The following is a 21,476-nucleotide window of genomic DNA, read 5'->3' on the forward strand; positions in this document are numbered from 1 at the left end:
AATGATGAACTTCAGATGGGGTTGATAAAAGCTTCTCCTCTGACAGTAGCGATTTCACGCGTGTTCTGGGGATGGGTGACACTTGAGTGGAATGATGGATGGTAACAGAAGTTGTCCTGTTAATAGATGAGTATAGTACACCAAGATCAACTCAGAATTACAGTGAGCTACGATAAGACCCAAATTGCTCTGTTAATTCGATTGGTATGTTTTGCTGTAAAATCAAACCTAAAACAGGGACAGGAAAATCAAATTCAAAGATTGAAACATCATTATCAGACATTATTCGTTCTAAAATCAGGAAACAGAGGTTTACAATCTCTGATTTTAAAACTAGCCTGAGAGAAGAGACACAACAGCGGCCCCCACATGAACACACAAGCTCTCATCTCAATCTTCCAGTGTGTAAAGAGGGAGACCTTTGACCTCTGTACTCAAACAGAGCAAAGTTTGGAGAGTGGATGCAGACCCTGTGTACTCAGCTCTTGTGCACACATCGGATCGCCTCATGATTGTATGTTCATGCTATTTACCTTTCATTAGACTAGGAGATGTGTCTATTACAGCGAATGCTCTTGAGTTATGGTACTATTCACTTGCCATCATAATTTAATCTTCATTCAAAATTTGAAAACATAGCATTCCAAAAGATTCAGTAGCAGTGTTTTTTATTCCAAGGCGAAGGTCCATTTTTGAAGAGTATGATCATTTGTCATTCAGAGGCTTCTGTTAATATTTTAAAAGAAGAATAGAAAAAGATAATCTTAACAACCAGTACATTTTATGAACCTCTTCATTCACTATTACAATAACAGGTCTTCATTCCATCACTATTGAGCATAAGGAGACAGCAATAAGCAGCAGCTGGCAAAAATGAAGATCTTTTGAGGAAATTGAGTCTCTCTTTCTTTTGGCCATTTCTCTGTCTCTACTGGGGGGTCCTCAGCTCATGGTTGATGAGTTAATCTAACACACAACACCAACAAGTGGGAAAGAGCAATCCAAAAGATTTTCAAACAGAAAATTCCTGAGAAAATTTAGATGAAAGGAAATTGAGAGAGGGAAGAGTGAAAGTTGAGCTCTTTCCTGTTATTGTTGGGTCTTTATTCCCAGTTTGAAGAGAGGGTCTCAGGGTCAGAGTGGCTCAGAATGTGCGCTGAGAGGGTTGAAAGAGAGAAATGCAATTCATGACTGGCTGAGATTCTCTGAGGAAAACCGGTGAGGCTTGAGGAAGCCTCTGAGGCTAATCTATCATTAGCATTCAAAAGCAACTAGTTGGACTTTGACAGAAAGAAACCGATACACACACAGACACGCACGCACACACGCATGCATGCACGCACACACACACACACACGCACACACACACACACACACACACACACACACATCAGGTCATGGTCACTTTTGGGGACATTACATAGTCTAACTTAATTTCCTGCAGATTTTCCTTAACCCAAACCATAAACACTGCTTGACTAACCCTAACACCTTTCCCAAATGGAAAATCAGATTTTGTCCCTAATTGGAAAATTTTTCCCCAATTAACTGGTCCTAAATCAGAAATTTGTCCTTAAAAGTAGCATACAGCAGACCACACATACACATACAGACACAAAGCTTTATATATATTATATTTTGACGTATCTACATAGATTTACATTCATTTCCTGGAGACTTACCCCTAACCCTAACCACGGTCACTATCTGCCTAAACTAAACCGTTATCCTAACCATAACCTAACCACTGACCCAAAAATCAGTGTTATATCAGTTGGGGACATGGCTTTTGTCCCCAATTACACACGCTGTCTCCAATCAACTGATGTTGTTTTATACCCCAGAAACGATTTCTAACACATGGTTGGATTTGCTCTTTGAGGGAATCAGAACAGCAATAAAGATTCAGCTGAGAGAGCTAATCTCTATAATAAACATACATGAACTTAAATCTTAGTTAAATCAACAGAAAGCATACTGAAATCCACTGAAGCCAAATAGCCGATACAACTTCAGTGCTCTGCCTGAAAAAACGCTCTGCTCTATCCGATACTAGGTGAACACGCACGGGCAATAAACACCAAGAACTAAACATTCATTCAGTCAATAAAAGGGTTTAAGTCTAAACCCACAGGAAACATATTTAAACAAAGGATTACCAGTTGGTTGAAAAGTGTGAAGTACTGTGAATACAGTAAATCCACATGACATAAGACAGTTAATTGTCTTAACAGAAAAATACAGGTAGGTATCAAAACTAAAATGCCTTATTATGCACAAACACACAAACACACACACACACACACACACACACACACACACACACACACACACACACACACAGGCTGACAAATAAACACGAGCAGAGTTTGATCCCACAAGTCCATTGTATGGTAAACACAATGAGGTCTGTTTCAGTAATGAGGGAACCCAGTGCTGTATTGATCACATGCTTTGGTTCAGAGGACCTCTGTCAGTCCCTCTGAGCCCACTTTATACAGCCAGAGAACCCAACACAATCCCTGCTCATTTACCACTTTACATCTCTCTCGCTCTCTCTCACCCCTCCTGCCTCTACATCACATCTTTTCCTCTTCATCCATTTTAGATGTTCTCCCTGCTTTTGTGCTCACTTTTTCCCCCTCATCTTTTGTTGCCTCATCTCCTCTCTTCTTTGCTTTCCTCTCTTTCTTTCCGCTTCCATGTATCAACCTCCTTATTTATGTAAATCCATTTGCTGTGAGAATGAAGCTTGTCTAATGTCCTGAACACTGCTGGATTTCATGCCATTTCTTCCCGGTAACGGTAGAATAATGAAAATGTAAATAGCGTTAAGCTGGGTAGCTTAAGACAACCTCTTAATGAAGGCAGAGAGAGAGAGAGAGAGAGGGAGTGAGAAAGCAGAGGCATTTATAGCTTCAAAAGAGTCCCAACGTCACAGCAACATCACATATACAGCAAGCCACTGAAGCATGTGCATGGGAACCAACTAGAGAAGAGAAATGATAGGAATTCGAGATGTGTGGTAAGAGTGTCCTTTCAAGAGACATTTCAACTGGTATGCTCCAAACACCATTTATGTGTCTGTTTCTCATGTTTTTTTTTCTCTCCAGGCTTTGCCTATAGTTTCCAGTCAATCTTGATGGAGCAATCATAGAATGTAATCTGGATAAATGGCTTTATTTTTTTCTGAAATGGCTGTCCATTACAAGTATAAACCTAATATTTTTTTTCAGCATTGAACAATATCAATATTCCCTCTGCCTTGAACACTCACGTTGCTTTTTACACATGCACTTATCGAGGAGAGTGAGGGGGAGGCGGTTATGTAAGAAGGAATCCAGGAGGGCTTCCCTTGAGCTTTGGATAGAGATTGAAAAGAAAGAGCACAGGAGAGAAACACGGAGTGTGTGAACGGTGAAAAGGACAGGAAATAGGGCAGGGGTTCACAAAGGTGACCTCTCATATGCTGCCGATGAAAAGATTGAGTCAGGCAAAGAAGAGGGGGAGGGGAAAGAAAACTGAATAAACTAGAATAATTAGTGATTTCAAACAGTGATTAAAAGAGATGGAGTCAGGCAAAGGGAAACAATAGAGACACAGAGAAGAATTGAAATGCAGGACGTATAAAACCGAATGAGAGGTTTCGCTTGCGCCTCAGGAAAACCTTCACAATGACTTCAAAGATAAGTGTTTGTTGTCACCTTTATAAATGTCCCGTGCCTCTATATACAGTAGATTGTGGATCTAAAACAGCATGTGTGTCCTTGCTTTGCTGCTCAACCTTGGGATAACTCTGCATTAGCACATCAGGCTGCTAAGTCAATCCCTGAGCTACTCAGCCAAACAGCACATTGGCTTGATCTTTGATTGTAAAAGCCTGCCAGGTTGGCAAGTTAATCCTAGAGCGTAGTAGGCCAATCAAGTTGTCAGGCCAGGCTCACTGTCAATAACACATTTAGGTCAAACACAAAGGCATGGAAGAGACCTGATCTTCTGGAGACCTACTGCAGATACCTACACCGATCAGATATCAAGCAGTCAATGCATATCATTGTCGCTATATCTATATATATAAAGAAAGAAATAGGGCTTTAAAAAGCCAATTTTATTACAAAAAAATTATTAAATCAATATAGGATGGGGGAGTTTGCTGGATAACTTGTTATAGCTGCCTTTTTTATTGATCGCCATCTGAGCTCAGGCACCTGACAAAGTGAGGCAGCAGAAAGGTTATTGTGCAGTCACCAGAACCACCCACATCTGCAGTGGCACAGAAAAATGAACTGAGAGCAACTAGGAAGGAGTGGAAGAAACAATGGCAGTGAAGGACAAGGGAGGTGTCACGGCAACTAGAGGTGTGTATAAAGAAAGCGAGAAATGCAAAAACGATGGAAAGAAAAAAAAACTAAGTGGAAGGAAAGAAAGAAAGAGACAGGCAGACAGCACTATTTACAGTAGATTAGTTGTTATGGTGATAAGCAGAAGGGAAAGGAAGGGATGTAGTTGTCAGGGTGATGTGGCTGCACTGGGCTACTAATGATATGTAAAAATAACTGCTTAGAATTTGCCCTACCTTTGCAAAAAATAAAAAAAATGAAGAAACATGCTAAAACACACACACACACACACACACACACACACACACACACACACACACACACACACACACACACACACACACACACACACACACACACACACACACACACACACACACACACACACACACACAAACCTGTTCAGATGGATACACACTAAGACAAAGCAGTCTGTTGAAGCCCGCTCCTCTCATTAGCATTTGAAGACGTACTTAGATTCCTCCCCCACATTCTCAGCATGGAGCTCACTTTTTGGTGAGTTTCTGCTTAATGAGGGATGGTATATAGATACACACAAACACTGTGGATGCGTACTGTATAAGTGTTTCTATGCATCCAAAGGTCTAACAACAGCAACTGAGTGCATATCACTTTGAAAGAAGGAGATGATAGAGGACTGCTAGTAATTGTAGTTTAAACCTGTGAGTCTTCAAAGCGCAGCCCAGGGACCCTTTGGGGCCCTTGAGTGGGTTCCAGGGGTATCCAGAAAATGTTATTTCACTATAAATCAGTCCATAAGTAACACAATGACATAATGTGTGACTATTTTGGTAATGGATTTCATACACCTTCAGCAATAAAAAACTAAAAGAAAAAATCATATGAGATGGGGGAGACTTAGGCCAAATCTTATCAAATGGGGGTCTGTGGTCTAATTTGTGTCAGGTTAGGAGTCCTTGACATGAAAAAGCTTGAGAACCATTGGTTTAAATGGCCTGAAGGGGTTTCTGGAATGCCAGTCTTTGTAGTTTTGTTGCCTGAGGTGTAACCTGTGGGTTTTCCAAAGGCATCTGATGTGATTACTGTCAAAGAATAGTCAAACACACTCCCTTATGCCAAGAAATTTTTATACACACTGTACACCTTTTTTTTGTCCAGTATCTGGCAATTATAAGGGGGACATAACATGCTTTTTGTTTGCATGTGTCCACAAATGGCCTTCCATAGCCTTTGCTGCTAATACTGTTCAATGGGATCCTACGCTTTGTCCATTTAGGCTCATGTATGGATGCATTTGACAACTTTAGATTTTGAGTGAAGAATGAGGAACAAAAGTGAAATCTGCTGAGACAGATACTGAACTGAGGGGCTAAATAGAGCCAGTATAAGGAGTTTTTTTTGTACTGTAAATCATGCAAAGATATTCCAGTAGAGTCAAAGAATATACATATAGACTTGGAAACATGCATGATACATCCCCTTTAAAGCTCACTAGGGAAAAAAATCACCAATCAGCAGATAACATGTTTCCATTGACCTGTGAGCTAACATACTGTACAGCAGATACTCAAGGTTTCCAGGGAACACACTAACATGCAGCACACAGCCTGCTGCTATATTCAGTTAGATTTGATCGTCATATATATAAACCTACACATAACACACTACATATTCTACATATTCACAATTAAAACAAGCAAATAAAACACACACATTCAAACCATAGATAAAAAATATGGACATGTAGAAAAAAAGCCTTCACATATCAGAACCATTTCATGTGAACAGAATCACCATGATGTCTTAAAAAAACATCTGGTGGCACTTCTCCTCATTTACAACCATTTAATTACCTAACAGTCTATTCCTGTAGCAGATATAAAACCACTCGCTTAAACATCCACACACACCCTTACACTGGTGCATATGCTGAATATTACATTATATTTACTTGTGCCACAAAGGTGAATGATTCCTCTGCATAATTTCACCTTTATCAGTGAAGACCAGCATGCACACATCTCACCACATGTCTCTCTAATGATCTGTTCACTTTAGCATATACAGCATTCCTCCTCCGCACACCACACCCATCACACAAACACACGTACATATGCTGTATATACACAGCATTAAGCACAAATGCAGGTAATTTATTAGAGCACACATTGACTGGAGGGAATAATATGTCAGGCTATAGTGGTCTTTAATGAAAACTGTTGCAGGGGATTAAAATACCTCCTGTATAAAGACTACTTACTGTCATGTGGTTTTCTCCAGTGTAACCCTCAATCTAGCTTTTGACAAGCGTCTAACTCTTTACATGTCCTCCCTATTATTTTAAAGAGTCATCGTTTCCACACTTCCAGACACCGGGGATTTACATCACAGGCACTAACCACTAATATAACAATTTCAGTCTTTGAACAACGTCCTTGTTCTTTACTTTAAAGAGTGAGCAAAAAATAATGACGCTGTCAAATACAATCCTATGCCTTCCTATAAAAACCAATGCATTATGGCTTGACTTCTTGCATATGCTGGGCTATTCTAAGGCAGTGCAGCTGTTGTGAATGAGAAGCCAAGAAAACAGGAATCCTATCTACACAATGCACCGTCCACGGGCAAGACTGGCTCTCTACAAGAAAGCCATTTAATCTCCAGTAGTCTGCATGTGATCAATCTCCCAGCACAGTGTTACTGCAGCGCAGGCCATTCCTCATCATTTAGAGAGAGAGGTATTGACCAGGCTGGGACAGCCTCCGTTCTGCATCTGTGCATGTTGTGAGCCAACGGCAAAAGAAGAAAATTGACCAATGTATACAATACATCCTGTGTTTGTTTCTCAATTGTGCACTTATACATTTCTTTGTATGTACACATGGTATGAAGTAATGTAAATGTCAATGGGTGTAAGTCTGGGGGGGAAAAAGCAGGATAACAAATGTGTATATATTTATTCAAATTCATGTGTTTTCTTGTGAGTCGGCTTGTTTCAATATTGACGTCTTGTGGGCTAATACAGGTGGCCATATTATCTACTTATCATCAATACATCCTTATTTGGACATTCCTGCTTAGTGGCTCACATCAAGAAAACAGGCACCAAGGACGAGCGCAGCATTGTTATGTGATCTGTCAATAAACTATTACACTCTTCCTGCACTAGAAATGAGTGGAATGAATGTTCAATACAAGTATCTAGGAAGCCTCGAAGGAATGAAACAGGCATGACAAGTAGAGACAAGGTCTCACTACATCTTATTTGTGTATGCCATTTAGCCCATCTGCTTGACAGAAGAAATATATAGACAGGCACATTTCAGTTTGCAAGTGTCAAAGAAATTGCGCCAGTATGATTTGTGAAATGAAAGGCGAGCGCCTTGACAAATAAATTAAATGACTGACTGACTGGATTTTGTGTTCCTGTCCCCATACTTATCGTGAGGTTATTCAGGCGTCAGCTTCATGGACTTCATCCCCCACACTGCCTTGGGGCCATGTCAGATTTACAGTTATCCATGACAGGCTCTTATCGGGGATTTGGAGCGGGACTTTGCAGAGTCATCTAGAATATTGGCTGTATCGTTTTATCCCCACTCAGAGAAACAGCAAGAGGCCAAGGTTGGGATAACACAAGTGAAACAAGGAGAAACATTCAGATGAATACAATCGCACAGTGCACACACACACACATACATTCCTGACATCTCCTGCTGGGATCACTGGGTAGCAATACTCTGTCATAGAAGATATAAGAGTATGTTGACAGCAAGCTAACTACAGTGGGTACACTATACTATATTAAACTAGCAGTCACAGCCACTGCTGGGCAAGTTAGTTCACAAAATGTAATCCTTTGAACATTACATATTACTAACTTGTTGTGATTTGGCGCTATAAAAACAAATGAAATTGAATTGAATTGATTTGAATTGAAAAGTATTTTGTTTCATTAGCCGTTTTTACTTTAGTTACACAGCCCAGTTCTGTCAAAGATGCTCTGAAAAAAGGAATAAGATACATTGTGGTTCAACAAGCAGCCCAAGAGCTCAATGTTAGCCCCAGTGGCTGCATGAAGTCAGTGAAGCTGTGGTGTTCTCAACTCTAAATCAAACCAACTGATTCCTGAAGGTAGCCTAACCAGCGGCTATGTTAACAAGCCAGCTAAGACACAACAATCAAATTAGAGACCTGGATTTATCTGGAGACAGAGCATTACTGGGATTGTTAACTGGGATTATTCCAGTAATGCAATTACTGAATTTCAATTGTATTGTCACTAAAAGAGAACTTATTTACCGTACATTACTGCAACACATCACAAAGTAACATGTTACTGCCCAACACTGCTGATATTTAATCTTTCAAGTGTTTTTGAATATATATATATATATATACATGAGGTTTATTTACACGCATAACTGAAGAGTTTGTGTTGGAAAAACTGAATTGAGTGTTTTTCTACTGAATATAATAGAGGATATAGGCATGTTTTGTTGTGGTCTCTTACAAATATTCCTTAAGAAAACATTTATAAGTCAGGTTTAGCTGTTGTCCAGTGTTAGTCCTCCTATTAAAAAGATCTGTCAAGCAATTTGTTCAGACGTTTTGCTTGAATGTGGATTCGATAACTGCATCAATCACAGTTGAATCAACCCACGAACTCCACTTATTTACTGTACTGGATAGAGCTTTTACTGGGTTAAACGTAAGACACAGACATGCTCCAACTCTTGTATTTGAGTGCAGAATGTTGTTTTCCACTGCAACATGTTCACTCATCCCTGCAGGCTGTGTTTAAAAGCCATTATTCCAGCTAACAGACCGGTCAGCAGGCCTTGGATGTGTTTAGTGATGTGTATTGTCTGGCTCTCTCATGACATTTGGCGCGCATAAATGTACAAGTGTTCATGCAGCGTTTCATTTTTTTTTTTTTGTCTCTGTATGGGACAGCAGAGCCAGAGAGGCAGTGATGGTGCAGAGTCGCAGCTGTGAGCTATTCATAATCAAGGCTATTGTCTGTTTATGTCCTGGCGGTGAGTCTAGGGCAGAAGACAACACACACTGAGTCCTGTGGAAAATTTGCATGATGACACACAACACTCATCCATTGACCAGGTGACACTGATTGATGGTCATGTAGTCCATGTGCTAGCGAAGAGATCACGTGTTGCACATGGTGAGCCATCGAGAAAACCTTTGGTGCCAAGAAGTGATCTGGAAATGATGTAGAATATTACAATAAGCCCATGGCTGGTGAACTAGGGTAAAATACTATAATGATAGTTCAAATTTAATAAAACTCTGGGGTGTGTTGTGAAGGGGTTGTAGAATGTAGATGGTATAACTCTGTGGCTATGTAGGCAGGTAAACTATATGGTTACTGCCTACAATCACAGCATTGTGAGAGAGATTTATTTAGTCATTTTCAGTATAGTGTGTATAGTGCCTCAGTTCATGCTCAAAATGACTAGCTGGGATTGAGAAATTTAAGTTGAGGCCAAGTCCCCAGGAATTGTGCTGGGCTCTCCACGGATTGTGACAGCCACAGTCAGAATAGCTGGTCACGTGATGAGTCAGAGCCCAATAAGACTAAGGCAAAAGCATTACAAAATGAGGACTATGCTTCAATTTAAGCCATTAGGTCAAATGAAAACGAGTAAGTCTGAGTTCCACAAAATATTTTTGGCCTCATTCATGTGTGCAGCGAGTCATCAGTAAATCAGATGGCTAGATTAAGGAAGGACCCTAATTCATGCTCTACAGACCCAAAACTGCAGAAACCTGAAAAACTTTTCCAGCGAGCAACTTTCATTTAAATTTATGGAGCATCATCTTTTAATACAGTATCCAATTATCTTATTACATGCATGGTTTAAGCTAGAGTTTGCAGCACAGCTCAAATAACCCTCTGCATTTTACCTTTTTACCATCAGCCCAGAGCAGACAATCTTTAGTGTGGTCATGCACAAAAAGCCTTATCGCTTCTTTGAGCATAACGCCATGAAGGCAGAATTAAAGGATATACTGAAATAGTATCAATTCCACAATGCCCATTGAAGCTGTATTGTTATGATACATTAGAGTCAATGGGAATTCATGGTTCTCTGGGGGGTGAATGAGGTGTCATATATTGATGCCTTGGATTGATCCGGCTATGCTTGTTTTTATGCCATTAGATTTGGACGATGGATATTAAAAGAATGTCTTCCATACCAAAAAGCTCATACCAACATACACCTCCTCTGAGTTTTTTTCAGATCCATGTGGTCACTTTTCAGAGCCTGATGGACCGGGTCTTGCATATGTTGTCTGTCTGGAGGGTGTCATTGTGACTGATAACTGCACACAACATAATCAAGACAGTCAGGACTCAGTGAAGTTGGGCAGGAAAATATTGCTTTGGATGGGAGCAGGTGTTTGAGTCTCAGTATAAAGAGGAAAGGTGGTTTATTCGTTTGAACAACTTCTGTTGCCACTTCATCCCCAAACTCCCACAGTGATCATCTTCTTGACTGATCTCAGCTGAAACTCAGATTCAGTCCAGTGGACAGCAGTGGCAACAGGTGTTGGAGAGGGTTCATAGATGGCTTTCTCCAATTTGGCTTCTTTTTTTGACTCCACACTCCATGGGTTGCACCAGCTGGTATTTACTAAGCCTGGTCCTGACTGTTAAGTCGGTCTTTGTTAAGACCAGTCTTCAGAATGGACTCTTCAACAAACTGAAGTCCAGTCTTAAAGCGATGGTTCGGTGTAATTTTGACCTAGCGTCATATGCACCATTACGTCTATCTAAACATCGCTTTAACTATGTCTGGTCTCACACTACTGTGGCTATTATGCTAGGATACATTGTGGACATCTTTGTGTCTTGCTGATTTGTACTTTATCATTTCTAATTTGTGGCAACAATATAGGGATCAAAGAAAAAAAAGGCAAATTCACAGACATTGAGATAGAAAATAAAAATAAAAATAAAATAGAGCTGTACAGTTAGCACAAGAAAACGCTGACTGCTAAGAAGTTCACCGTAAAACAAGAAGAAGCACTTGAATTGAGACAGACTTGGCTCGGTTCATACTTGGGCAGCCTTCATTCAGAAAATGATATACAGAGGCAAAAGTGGATGTGACTTTAAGGTTGGAATGAATTACGACCAACTCATTTACATTTATTTCAGTGGCCCATTTGACCTCAGAGGATAAATAGTAAATTACCCCTATTTTGCACATCAGATGTTTTGAGTGTTGATTTAAAAGAAAAAAAAAAGAAGTCAAAATTGGAAAATACAAAATATATCAAAATGATGTTTCATAGCAGCTAAGGAAACAGTAAAGCTAATGATGCTAGTCTTGGATTCTAAGGTAGAGTGCCACAGCAAAGGCAATAGCAGTGGAGAATATAGCTGACAGAGCAATGAAGCTGTGTCACTCTGTGAGGAATTCTAAAGGGAAACGTAAAGCAGCCATGTAAGATACATAAAATACGTGCATCCAGCAATTTCATTATATGCACTCCTCTGTTTGGCACATCCCACCAAATCAGAATCAGCATAAGCTTTATTGGCTATGTATGTGTGTTTCTAGTGGCTCTAAATATACTTATACCCAGCAATCTTTAAAAACATACTAGGACAGCCAGTGCTCATCCACTGTTTACTATGGGTGTCAGTCAATGTGCACACAACATGACACAGCCACCAGATAAAAGCCTTCTCAGCACACTCTTCACAGGGCCACTAGGAAGTTGCACTTGTCCACAGAAAGACTCTGGGCCCCATTTACTAAAACAATTAAAATTTTATGAACACATGCAACAACCTCCTGACCACTATTCATTTGTGTTACAATAAATAATAATGTATTTTATTCATTAATAAAAGCCTAATTGCCTCATTCTGTTTTTCAATCAATCAATCAATCGACTGTCTAGCTAATACAATTAAATTACAGATGCTTATGTAAAGTTATCACAGTCCAAAATGATGTCTTCAATTCTTTTTTGTTTAAGAGCGGCCAAAAAAAAACAAAAAACATCTGATTCACTCATAATAGTAATTACGGGGAGAAATCAATCTATCTATCAATCAACCTCAATCAATCTTTATTTGTATAGCGCCAAATCACAACAAGTCATCTCAAGGCACTTTACACATAAAGCAGGTTCTAAACCGAACTCTTCAGGTTTTAATATTAAAGAGACCCAACATTCACTGTCAAAGAGACAGTAGATTAGTTATATGTTGATTTATCCTTCCAGAACTATTTGTTACAGACATACTGTATTGTGTAGACCAGCAGGTTGTGTGTTTTGTCAAAAAGTTCTTCCCCATATTTAACATTCTTCAGTGTAGCTTACAGCCTGCTGAAAACTGGTAATTGGGTTTGTGAGCAGGCTGAGACCTCGGTTAAAGAGTCCCTGTCTTGTCTCATTAAAGTCTGGGCCTTTATGGGCTGATCTCCAGTAGAGAGGCTGGAATGGGCTTGCTCAGGTCTGACTGGGCCGGATTGGACCAAGACGGAGACAATTGGAGTCTGATGGATGGATAGTGACAGCCTGGGTCTGTCAGAGACCTCAATAGAGGCCCTGAGTGAATTTCATGCAGTGTCAGCATGGCCTTGGTCAATTTACTGCACAATCACGTCGAGGTGAGAAAACATATTGGTCCTCAAGCAAAAATCATTCATGCGAACACAATTGTTCTAAAGTGGCAAATACGAGTGATTGCAGAGAATTTATGGTGTTCATCAATTTTCTCAAACTGAAAATTTTCTCTTAGGTACAAAAGAAATTTACCCAAAGTGCAGACCTGTCATATGAGACGTGAACAAATAGTCTCTGACTTTCTTCACTTTTTTTTACTTAAAAATAATCTAAAAGAAGAAGAAGATACTGAAAGACATTTTAATGAAATAGAAAACAAACTTAATACAAAGTCAACAATCTGCTCATCATATTATCATCGTCACGGCTGTTAATTTACTGCAAGCTTTTTTAGATTTTATACTTTTTATTGGCACATCACAGTACAGCAATTCATACATTTCAGTCTTTTTCACTTAATAGTCTAAAGTCACCTACTGTAGGCTATAATATTCTCTAGTCTATACATCAATGTCACACCCACCTCTCATCTAATCTAATTTTTAGAGAGACCCTTTTTTTTAGCATTTAACTTCATTTCTGTCACAGTATGTGGACACGTCGTTGACAGCTGTATTAATATTTTATAATAGTTTTGGGTCCTATGAAACCACTACTGGCACCAACAGCAACACTAGGACTATAAACAGGTGGCATTCATCAGGCTGAAACGAGCAATTTGGGCCAAGTTTGTTCAGCAAGAAAGTTAGTTGAATCTGACTTGGAACGCTCGTACACAAAAGACTTAAGAAAACAAAAATGTTTTGGTATGAAGCTCATCGAGGTGTTGGAGGAAAAACACGTATTGGAAGCAGCAGAACATATACACTCCAAGATGTGGGTCAAACACAACCTGTGTGGAAACGGATACATGCATCCACAGACGTAAGAATCACAAACCAACAATAACAATCTGCCCCAAATTGATATCCAATTCTGCAGAGCCCAAGTGGTCATTAATACCATGAGCAGTGCTGAGAGTGGAACGAAAAAATGAGGGAACAGGAGACAAATGCAGCCTCCACACCTTTGGGAAACTCATTAGTTCGGGTAATACTGGCCCAAGTAGACTCCACATTGAATAATTATAGGATTTCAAAATGCTACAAACTCTGAGAATGCTAGTCGGACATTGGAGGGGAAAATCAATTAAGTAGAAGCTTTATCCAGTGTCTCTTAAGGGCTAATCAAGTCTTCATTGCTCCTGCCTCACTCGTAACTATTCAAGGCTGTGGATTGACATTCCCAGCTATTCCTGAAGAAACAAAGTATTCCCATCTGATACTGAATGTTCCACAAACACCATGTTACAACAATAATCCAAAAAACATCCCTACTTTCCCCGTCTCAATATTTTTTTTGTGTGTGTGTGATTCGGACAATAACAACAACTACCTATAAATGACATTGACCTGGGTGCATGTGAAAGGGCAAAGGTGGTAACTCGAGGTTAATTTAATAGCAGTCATGAAAGTCCAGCTGCTCTATCTTTTTCATCTCCAGCACATGAAGACGAATGTCCCGAACCTTTGAACCAGAAAACAATCACCCACCAGAGGCTTTATCAGCCAATTAATCTCCTTTACCACTACATTTCATCTTTAACACAGACACCTAACCTTCATCCTGCTCAATTTGTCTGAGACTAGTACTGGAGAGAAGTGTGGCAGAAAAAATAAATATGTGGTAGGGTCACTTAAAAAAAAAATAGGATACTGAGAACCCAACACCAACGATGTCCACAATGACAAAATGCTGTAGTGATTTGTTGTACATTTAAAGAAACAGCTGTCAAAGGCCTCTTACTCAAGGCAACTGCCATACAATGCAAACAACTTCATTGAAAGGAGAATTTAAGGGTGCCACATCTGGCTCAATTTAAAAAAGAAGCTATGCAAAGAAAGCTGCATCAACATGTGTTTAAATTCTTAATTCATATGTGCTTGTATCTATCCCTGTTATCTATCCCCAGTGTGTGTGTGTGTGTGTGTGTGTGTGTGTATGTGAGTCTGTGTGTGTGCTAGAGAGATAGAGAGAGAGAGAGAGAGAGAGAGAGAGAGAGAGAGAGAGAGAGAGAGAGAGAGAGAGAGAGAGAGAGAGAGAGAGAGAGAGAGAGAGAGAGAGAGAGAGAGCAAGAGAGACCAGTGTCCATGTTCCGGATTACAAGTTTAATGTGAGCTTGTCTGATTTTCCACATGCCTCCATTTATAATCTTTCAGGCAGACTGAGAAGCCTTTCAAAGAGCCATTAAATAGCCAAACTACCTGGTGACACTCCATCACCTTTGACCCCTTAGTTGGGGGGTAATATTGACTTTCTTGCTGTCGATATTTGACCGAAGGACCCGGAGGACCCACTTGATTGATCTGAAATGCTGTCTTGACTTAGATTTATATGGAAATCCTCCACGGACCAAAGCATACAACCACACAGGTACTTTGTGTGTGTGTGTGTGTGTGTGTGTGTGTGTAGGTACAGAAGTAAGAACCCACAATCACACACACGCGCACGAAAGAAACATATACTACTTTAACTCTATATAATAATAATACAGACAACACAATAATAAACAAAGATAAAGTTAGGTTACATTAGATTGGTCTCTCATTGTGTTACTGTATTGTATAACCATAGCAGAAAACTCATTATACACTTAGATGACCCAAGACATCATATGCTGTCACTTAGTTGGATAATAATTATGCAATAGATTTTCAGACAATAATATTTCTAAATTACCAATATTTTATTGACTGTGTTAAGTAGTCTTAAAGGCCTTTTTTTAAAACAACATTTTCTAACCAGTTACAAATATGATTATTGTCTTTAACAATTAGTATTTGTGCTTTATGTTCACACAATCATTACAATTACACCACAAATCTCCTCTTATTAGTTTAAAAAAAAAATCCTAGCAGGAGGTTGGTAATTAGCTGAGAGTGGACAGAGAGTGTAGGAATATATTGGTGTTGGGTAGGCAGGTGGACTATATGTGTGAGAATGTCTGTATTCTGTGTCACATCTACTTAACACATTAGTTATTTATAAGTTGCCCTTCTGCTCTTTGTGTCAGTGTCTGTCTGGTGAAGGTTCTTCCTTCAATATAAAACCTTTAGCAGAGGATCAGTCCTTAAATCCTCAGACATGCTCACTCATGTCTGTAGCATACACCTGCAGTACACACGGGAAGACATAAAACTTACAGTAGTGTGTGAAGGGCAAACACACATGAACACACACACAAGCAATCCTGTATATTGTGGATGAAGATTCTGTTAGAAAAATGATGTAAATATCAAATAAAAGACAAAGGAACATTTTTATCTACCTGCCTAATGATTTTTTTAAACTAATCCAGTATATACAACTATGTGAATACTACTGCAATACTACTATACTTTGTTATGTGAGGGGAGATCGTCTTCACAGTGTTTTAAGTGACTGCCCGAATACCTTTATGTATTTCTGCCATGAAAAGTTTCTACCTTCAATCTTTTTGCTCTCGCTCCTCGCTTATGACCTTTGCATTTGTTCACAATTGATGCTCAATTTGCTGGCATTTAGAGCCAAAATGAGTTTCACATTAACCCCTGTTGACCCAGTCACTGAGGAATTGGATCATTTGGTAGCTGTCACTCTCTTTAGATTGAGGTAGGTGGAGATAATTTTAAGAAGCACAGTGTACATCATTTCACTAATCCACATGTTCTTACTCTCGTACACAAGCGAAAAAAGAGCTGAATTTATATCTTAAATTGCTCTCATTTTTCTGTGTGAGTCATTCGCACAAAGAAGTAGTGAGGATAAGAACCCCTTCAATTACCTGCCAATCCTCTTTTTGAAGAATATGTTTAAAGGATATGGCTGGTGACTTATTGTCATTGATCGCATTGTCAGTCTTTGGTGAGTAGCTTTGCTTTTTCTTTGTATGCTATTTCACAACTCTTGACTTTTAACTCCATTGGTCATTGTAAATAATTTTAGTATAAAGTTAAGAGATTTGAAATGCAGCACTACAAACTAGCACAGATCTGTAAACAGAGCCTGACATGAAACTGCTCTTTGGAGACTAAAAGGTGTATGGTGGTCTACAGTATGAACGAATACAATATGTCAGCGCTTGGATGCACACACAATACTTTGGAAATTGGATCAATGAATTGTTTCCACTTCTCTGCACATGAAGTTTGTTGACAATATTTAAAAATATATAGAAAATTGCCAGCCTTATCCTTAAAAGCATGTAACACACAGCACTTGAAGCCTGTTGAATCACACTGTTTATGCACCATGAGGCATTATATCAACAATTAACTGTAATTAAGATTATTATCATCTCCTGTGTAGCTAAACACAGTTATAAAATCACTCTGTTTCAAATTCTAGACAATTTCTATCTAGTGCAGGCAGGAGATCACTAAACAACAGCGCACAAGTATTAAATTATGCAGGTAAAATCCGCCAGAAGCCACCAAATTACATCAGTGATGGCACCAGCCATTGCCGGTTGGCAGTTACCGTAAAATGAAGAGACAACACTCACACAATGAAACATATTAACACACAGGGGATGCATGCATACACAGAAAAGAAGGCTGACAAAGAGTGTTAAATACCTGAGCCTCTCTTAGAGACCACCTTTAGACTCCTGGACAGCGTGACGTACAGCAGGATCACCAGAGGGCTGGGAGGTCTCATCTTCCCTCCCGTCCTCACAGGCTGAAGGAGAAGAGACAAGGAGGAAGAGGACAGATTGGAGAGAGAGAGAAAGAAAACAATCAGTCACTGCTTGTACATGAGATCAAGTACCTCTTTGTCACTACTGACAAGAGTAAGTGTCAGTGTGAAGGAATGTTTTGCAACAGCCCAAACACTACACAAAGCACACACACTTTTCTACACAGATCTGCACGCCCACACACACACACACACACACACACACACACACACACACACACACACACACACACTTGGACACTTACATCAACATACCACCTTCCACATTCCCCTGGGGGGTCTTTCTTGTAATGATTTTCTCTCATGATTACAATTGAGATGGGTTATCATAGCAGGGATATATTTCATGAGAAACCATTTCCTGAGTTGCTGACGAATCAATAAAGAAATAATTACACGTGTAAGAAACACCACTTTTAATCGCCAGCTTCATTAAAAATAGGGGAAGACCTTAAAGGGAATTTCAAATCATCACCTTGTGATTCACAGATGCAGCAAATATTCCACCCATATCTCTTATCGACTCATATATCATATTAATTGATGGAGGTGACTCATTCTCTACTCTTCATTTTTTCTGAGTAAAGGACATAATCTAACATGAAGTAATTACCGTCTAATAGCAGGCTCCTGAAATAGAGCCGGTGATGCTGTATAATTTGATGTTAAATGAAAAAAAAAAAAAAAAACACTCATCAAAGAAACTGTTTGTTAGCTTACAGTGCAGTACATTTGAAAAATCAGCCGTCATCTTATGCAATCTGTAGACCGAATGCCTTGTTCCACCTTCCTCACAAACAGCAACAATGGGGCAAAGGGGGCAGAGGTGATGTAATCAAAGCCTTCCCTCTACCAAAGCTGCCTGTCTGGGTAGTTGCATGTTTTAAAGGTAGGAGACGACCAAACAGCAAAAGGTGATGAAGGAGAGGAGCAGATTCACCAATAGGCACATCCATGTATCTGTCAATTTAACCATATAAGAAAAAGGAGAACACAATGCGCAGCAAATTAACCCAATGAACCAGAAAGGCGAAGACAGGACCCTGGCATTGGGAGACTGAAATTAACGGCTCAGAGAGCCAGAGCACAGGAGGGACCCTGGAGTCTGCAGCAAGTCACGTGCATTCCAGATTAGCATAGCTAATGAAAGGAGCCTCTCTCAGTGTGTGTTTACACAACACTCGCGAGGCCTACTCTGAAAAGAAGCCTTTCTCTCCTCCTCGATCACTTTCTACAAGGAATCAACGTTCAGTCGATGAACACCGCTCTGCCAATAACATTCTGGCAAATGCCACAGTTGAAGGATTGGCGCCTCTTTGTTCAACTAAAAGGCCTTTAAAAACACTTGCCGATTAGTGGTTTGGATTTAAATATGTCTTTTCAGCTGCAGCTGTAACCTCCCGGTTAGTTTATGGCTATGTGCACGAAAATCACCAACCTAAAACTGTCTCAGAGGTCCAAATCCTTTAGAGGTCAGTACAGGTTTTGTAGTGTTCAGTCTTAAGGACCATATCCCTCTTTCAACATAAAACATTGTACAACTATCGCTGCAATCCTGACCCAAAAATATAATAAGTCAAACAGAATTGAGGAGCAAAACACACAATGACAGTATAATATTGGAAAACGTTAGACCATGTGCTTATGCAAAGGCAGAAGAGAGAGAAACAAAGAGAAACAGTAACATAATTGTGGCAGTATGATATTCAGTTTACACTAAAGACTGAATATAAAAACACTACCGGATAACCTGATTATCTGTGCTGTGTAAAATTCCTTAATCCCAGCACAGCCCTCCTACCAGCTTGCCATCTTTCTCTCACTGCAAGATAGCAATGTGTTCACTGATCGCCTGCATGTCAAAATTGTTCATCTTAACATAGCATTTAACCTAGCATAGTAATCTGTGAGTATGGAGAGCCAGTTTGAGTTTGTTGCAGTTCACATTTGTCTGCCGCCATTTGTTTGTTAAACACATAATACTGAAGTGATTTAAATTGAACTAATCACGTCATTGCATCAAAATCATTTCATCTGGGGTTTTCTGTTAGCCTAGCAGGTACGATGATACCATACCATTTGTGGGAGCTTTGTTGCTGTCCAATATAAAAGCTAAATGACCAAGAAAAAAAAGGAGATAATTTAATTTCAAGTTGCTGATACAACCTGATTTACTTAACACAAGTGAATGATTGGCAGGCTGTGTGTCTGTAGCTGCAGGATGGAGAGCTGCCTCCCGTCACAGCCTGATTCAATAGAACAATGTCAGCGACACTCCCCTGTGTCCCAATCATGTCACGCCTTCACAAGCCCAGTGGGCCTTGGGTCCTGCCAGCCATGACATCACCAGTCTGCCATCCTCACACACAGAGAGGGCATTGTGCACCTCGCGCGACCTCCCACAAGCACCCAACACACACCTCGTCTCCCTTCGCTTGTCTTCCCTCTCCATTCCATGCATTGAGGTTGCAACTGCTACACAAAGGAACTCAAAAGAGGAACTTTTTAGAGTTAAAACCAGAATGGCCCCTCAGTGTGCTCTCCAGAACAGACCGTAACAGAGACAGAGAAAGCCATCAATGCCCACAGAGCCATACATCAGTCTGTGAAGTGATCGTTTCAACTGTGTCTCTTTAGTTCCTGTTAAAGATGAAGATATTCAGTGTTCTGATCCAGGAAGTGGACAGTCAAGCTGTTTCTTCTTTTTACTCTACATGACCCCATTATCGAAGGTTCTCTCATCATTTTGTCATGGTTGGAGTGAGCATACACTGTGTTTCAATAATATACCAGTCACCTTTAAGGTTAATTCCCCAACAACACCAGGTAACCTCACAAGCCAAAAGGGTTGAAAGTGAGTTTATTTCAACCATAACACACATTTATCACAATATCCACCAAACCCTGAAAGAGAGGGCCATCAGGAAACATACACCCCAAATTCTGTACTAGAAAAGAATAAAAGAAACATCTTGGATTATAGCTCAAAATCCTTGTTCGGGGCCTGTAGGCTAAAGTGTATCTAAAGTGTAAATTCCTTTGGCATATCTTTCTTTCCATATCTCCCCCTCAAGGCAATTCTTTATGATCAATGCCCTGGAATCATAGAGAGGAGATAGGATATGAAAATTCATTGAAATGGCAGGGCAAAAGGATAGTTCACATTGTTGTGTCTGATAGAGCTCTTGTGCTCATTAATCCTTTGTTTTAGCATGCATGTAGTTTTACCAGTATTAAGCATATGAGCATATATATGCTCAATCTTGGATGTCTAAAAACTGCAGTTTGCCATGTGCTTTATCCCTGGACACAGGTGTCACATGGATAACTGTTTTGGACATGACTTATAATGTAAGCCCACACCAGTTTGTTGTGTAAGTTAGGACCCTAACACAGGGAGGATCTGTAAAATACTGGACTAATGCTGGGTCTGAGGCAAAAATAAGCCAGAAGAATGATGTTCTTGAGGGAAGGATCTGAGCTGTATAGTGTGGTGATGAGGAGTGAGGAGGCAGTGTTACTTTTATCTTTTTTGGCACTTTTTTTTATAAAAGATCAGAGTGGGATTTAGAAAATGGAACTCAGTAGGCCTCATCAATACACCGTGAAGAGTAGCCTCTGTCCAAAAAGCATTTTTTCATTGCAGCAGCTATGCATCAGAGCCTAGAGAACTGGCTCTTGGATAAACCCTATTTCAGAGCTCTGGGATGAGCACTGCTGGCTAGGAGGAATTTATTCCTATCCGTTTCTTTCTGATTTAAGTTAGTCATG

General features: G+C 39.8%; 1 protein-coding gene across 1 annotated transcript in view; it reads right to left on the reverse strand.

The window, feature by feature from the left end:
- Positions 1-17,666, reverse strand: part of il1rapl1a (interleukin 1 receptor accessory protein-like 1a) — a 135,765-nt gene extending 118,099 nt beyond the window's left edge. The window contains exon 1 of the mRNA XM_053328433.1: positions 17,585-17,666. Within this exon, the coding sequence (XP_053184408.1) occupies positions 17,585-17,666 (82 nt within the window). The remainder of the gene's footprint in view (positions 1-17,584) is intronic.
- Positions 17,667-21,476: the final 3,810 nt, after the last annotated feature.

Source organism: Scomber japonicus, chromosome 11 (genome assembly GCF_027409825.1).
Source record: "Scomber japonicus isolate fScoJap1 chromosome 11, fScoJap1.pri, whole genome shotgun sequence".
Classification (NCBI taxonomy): Eukaryota; Metazoa; Chordata; class Actinopteri; order Scombriformes; family Scombridae; genus Scomber; species Scomber japonicus.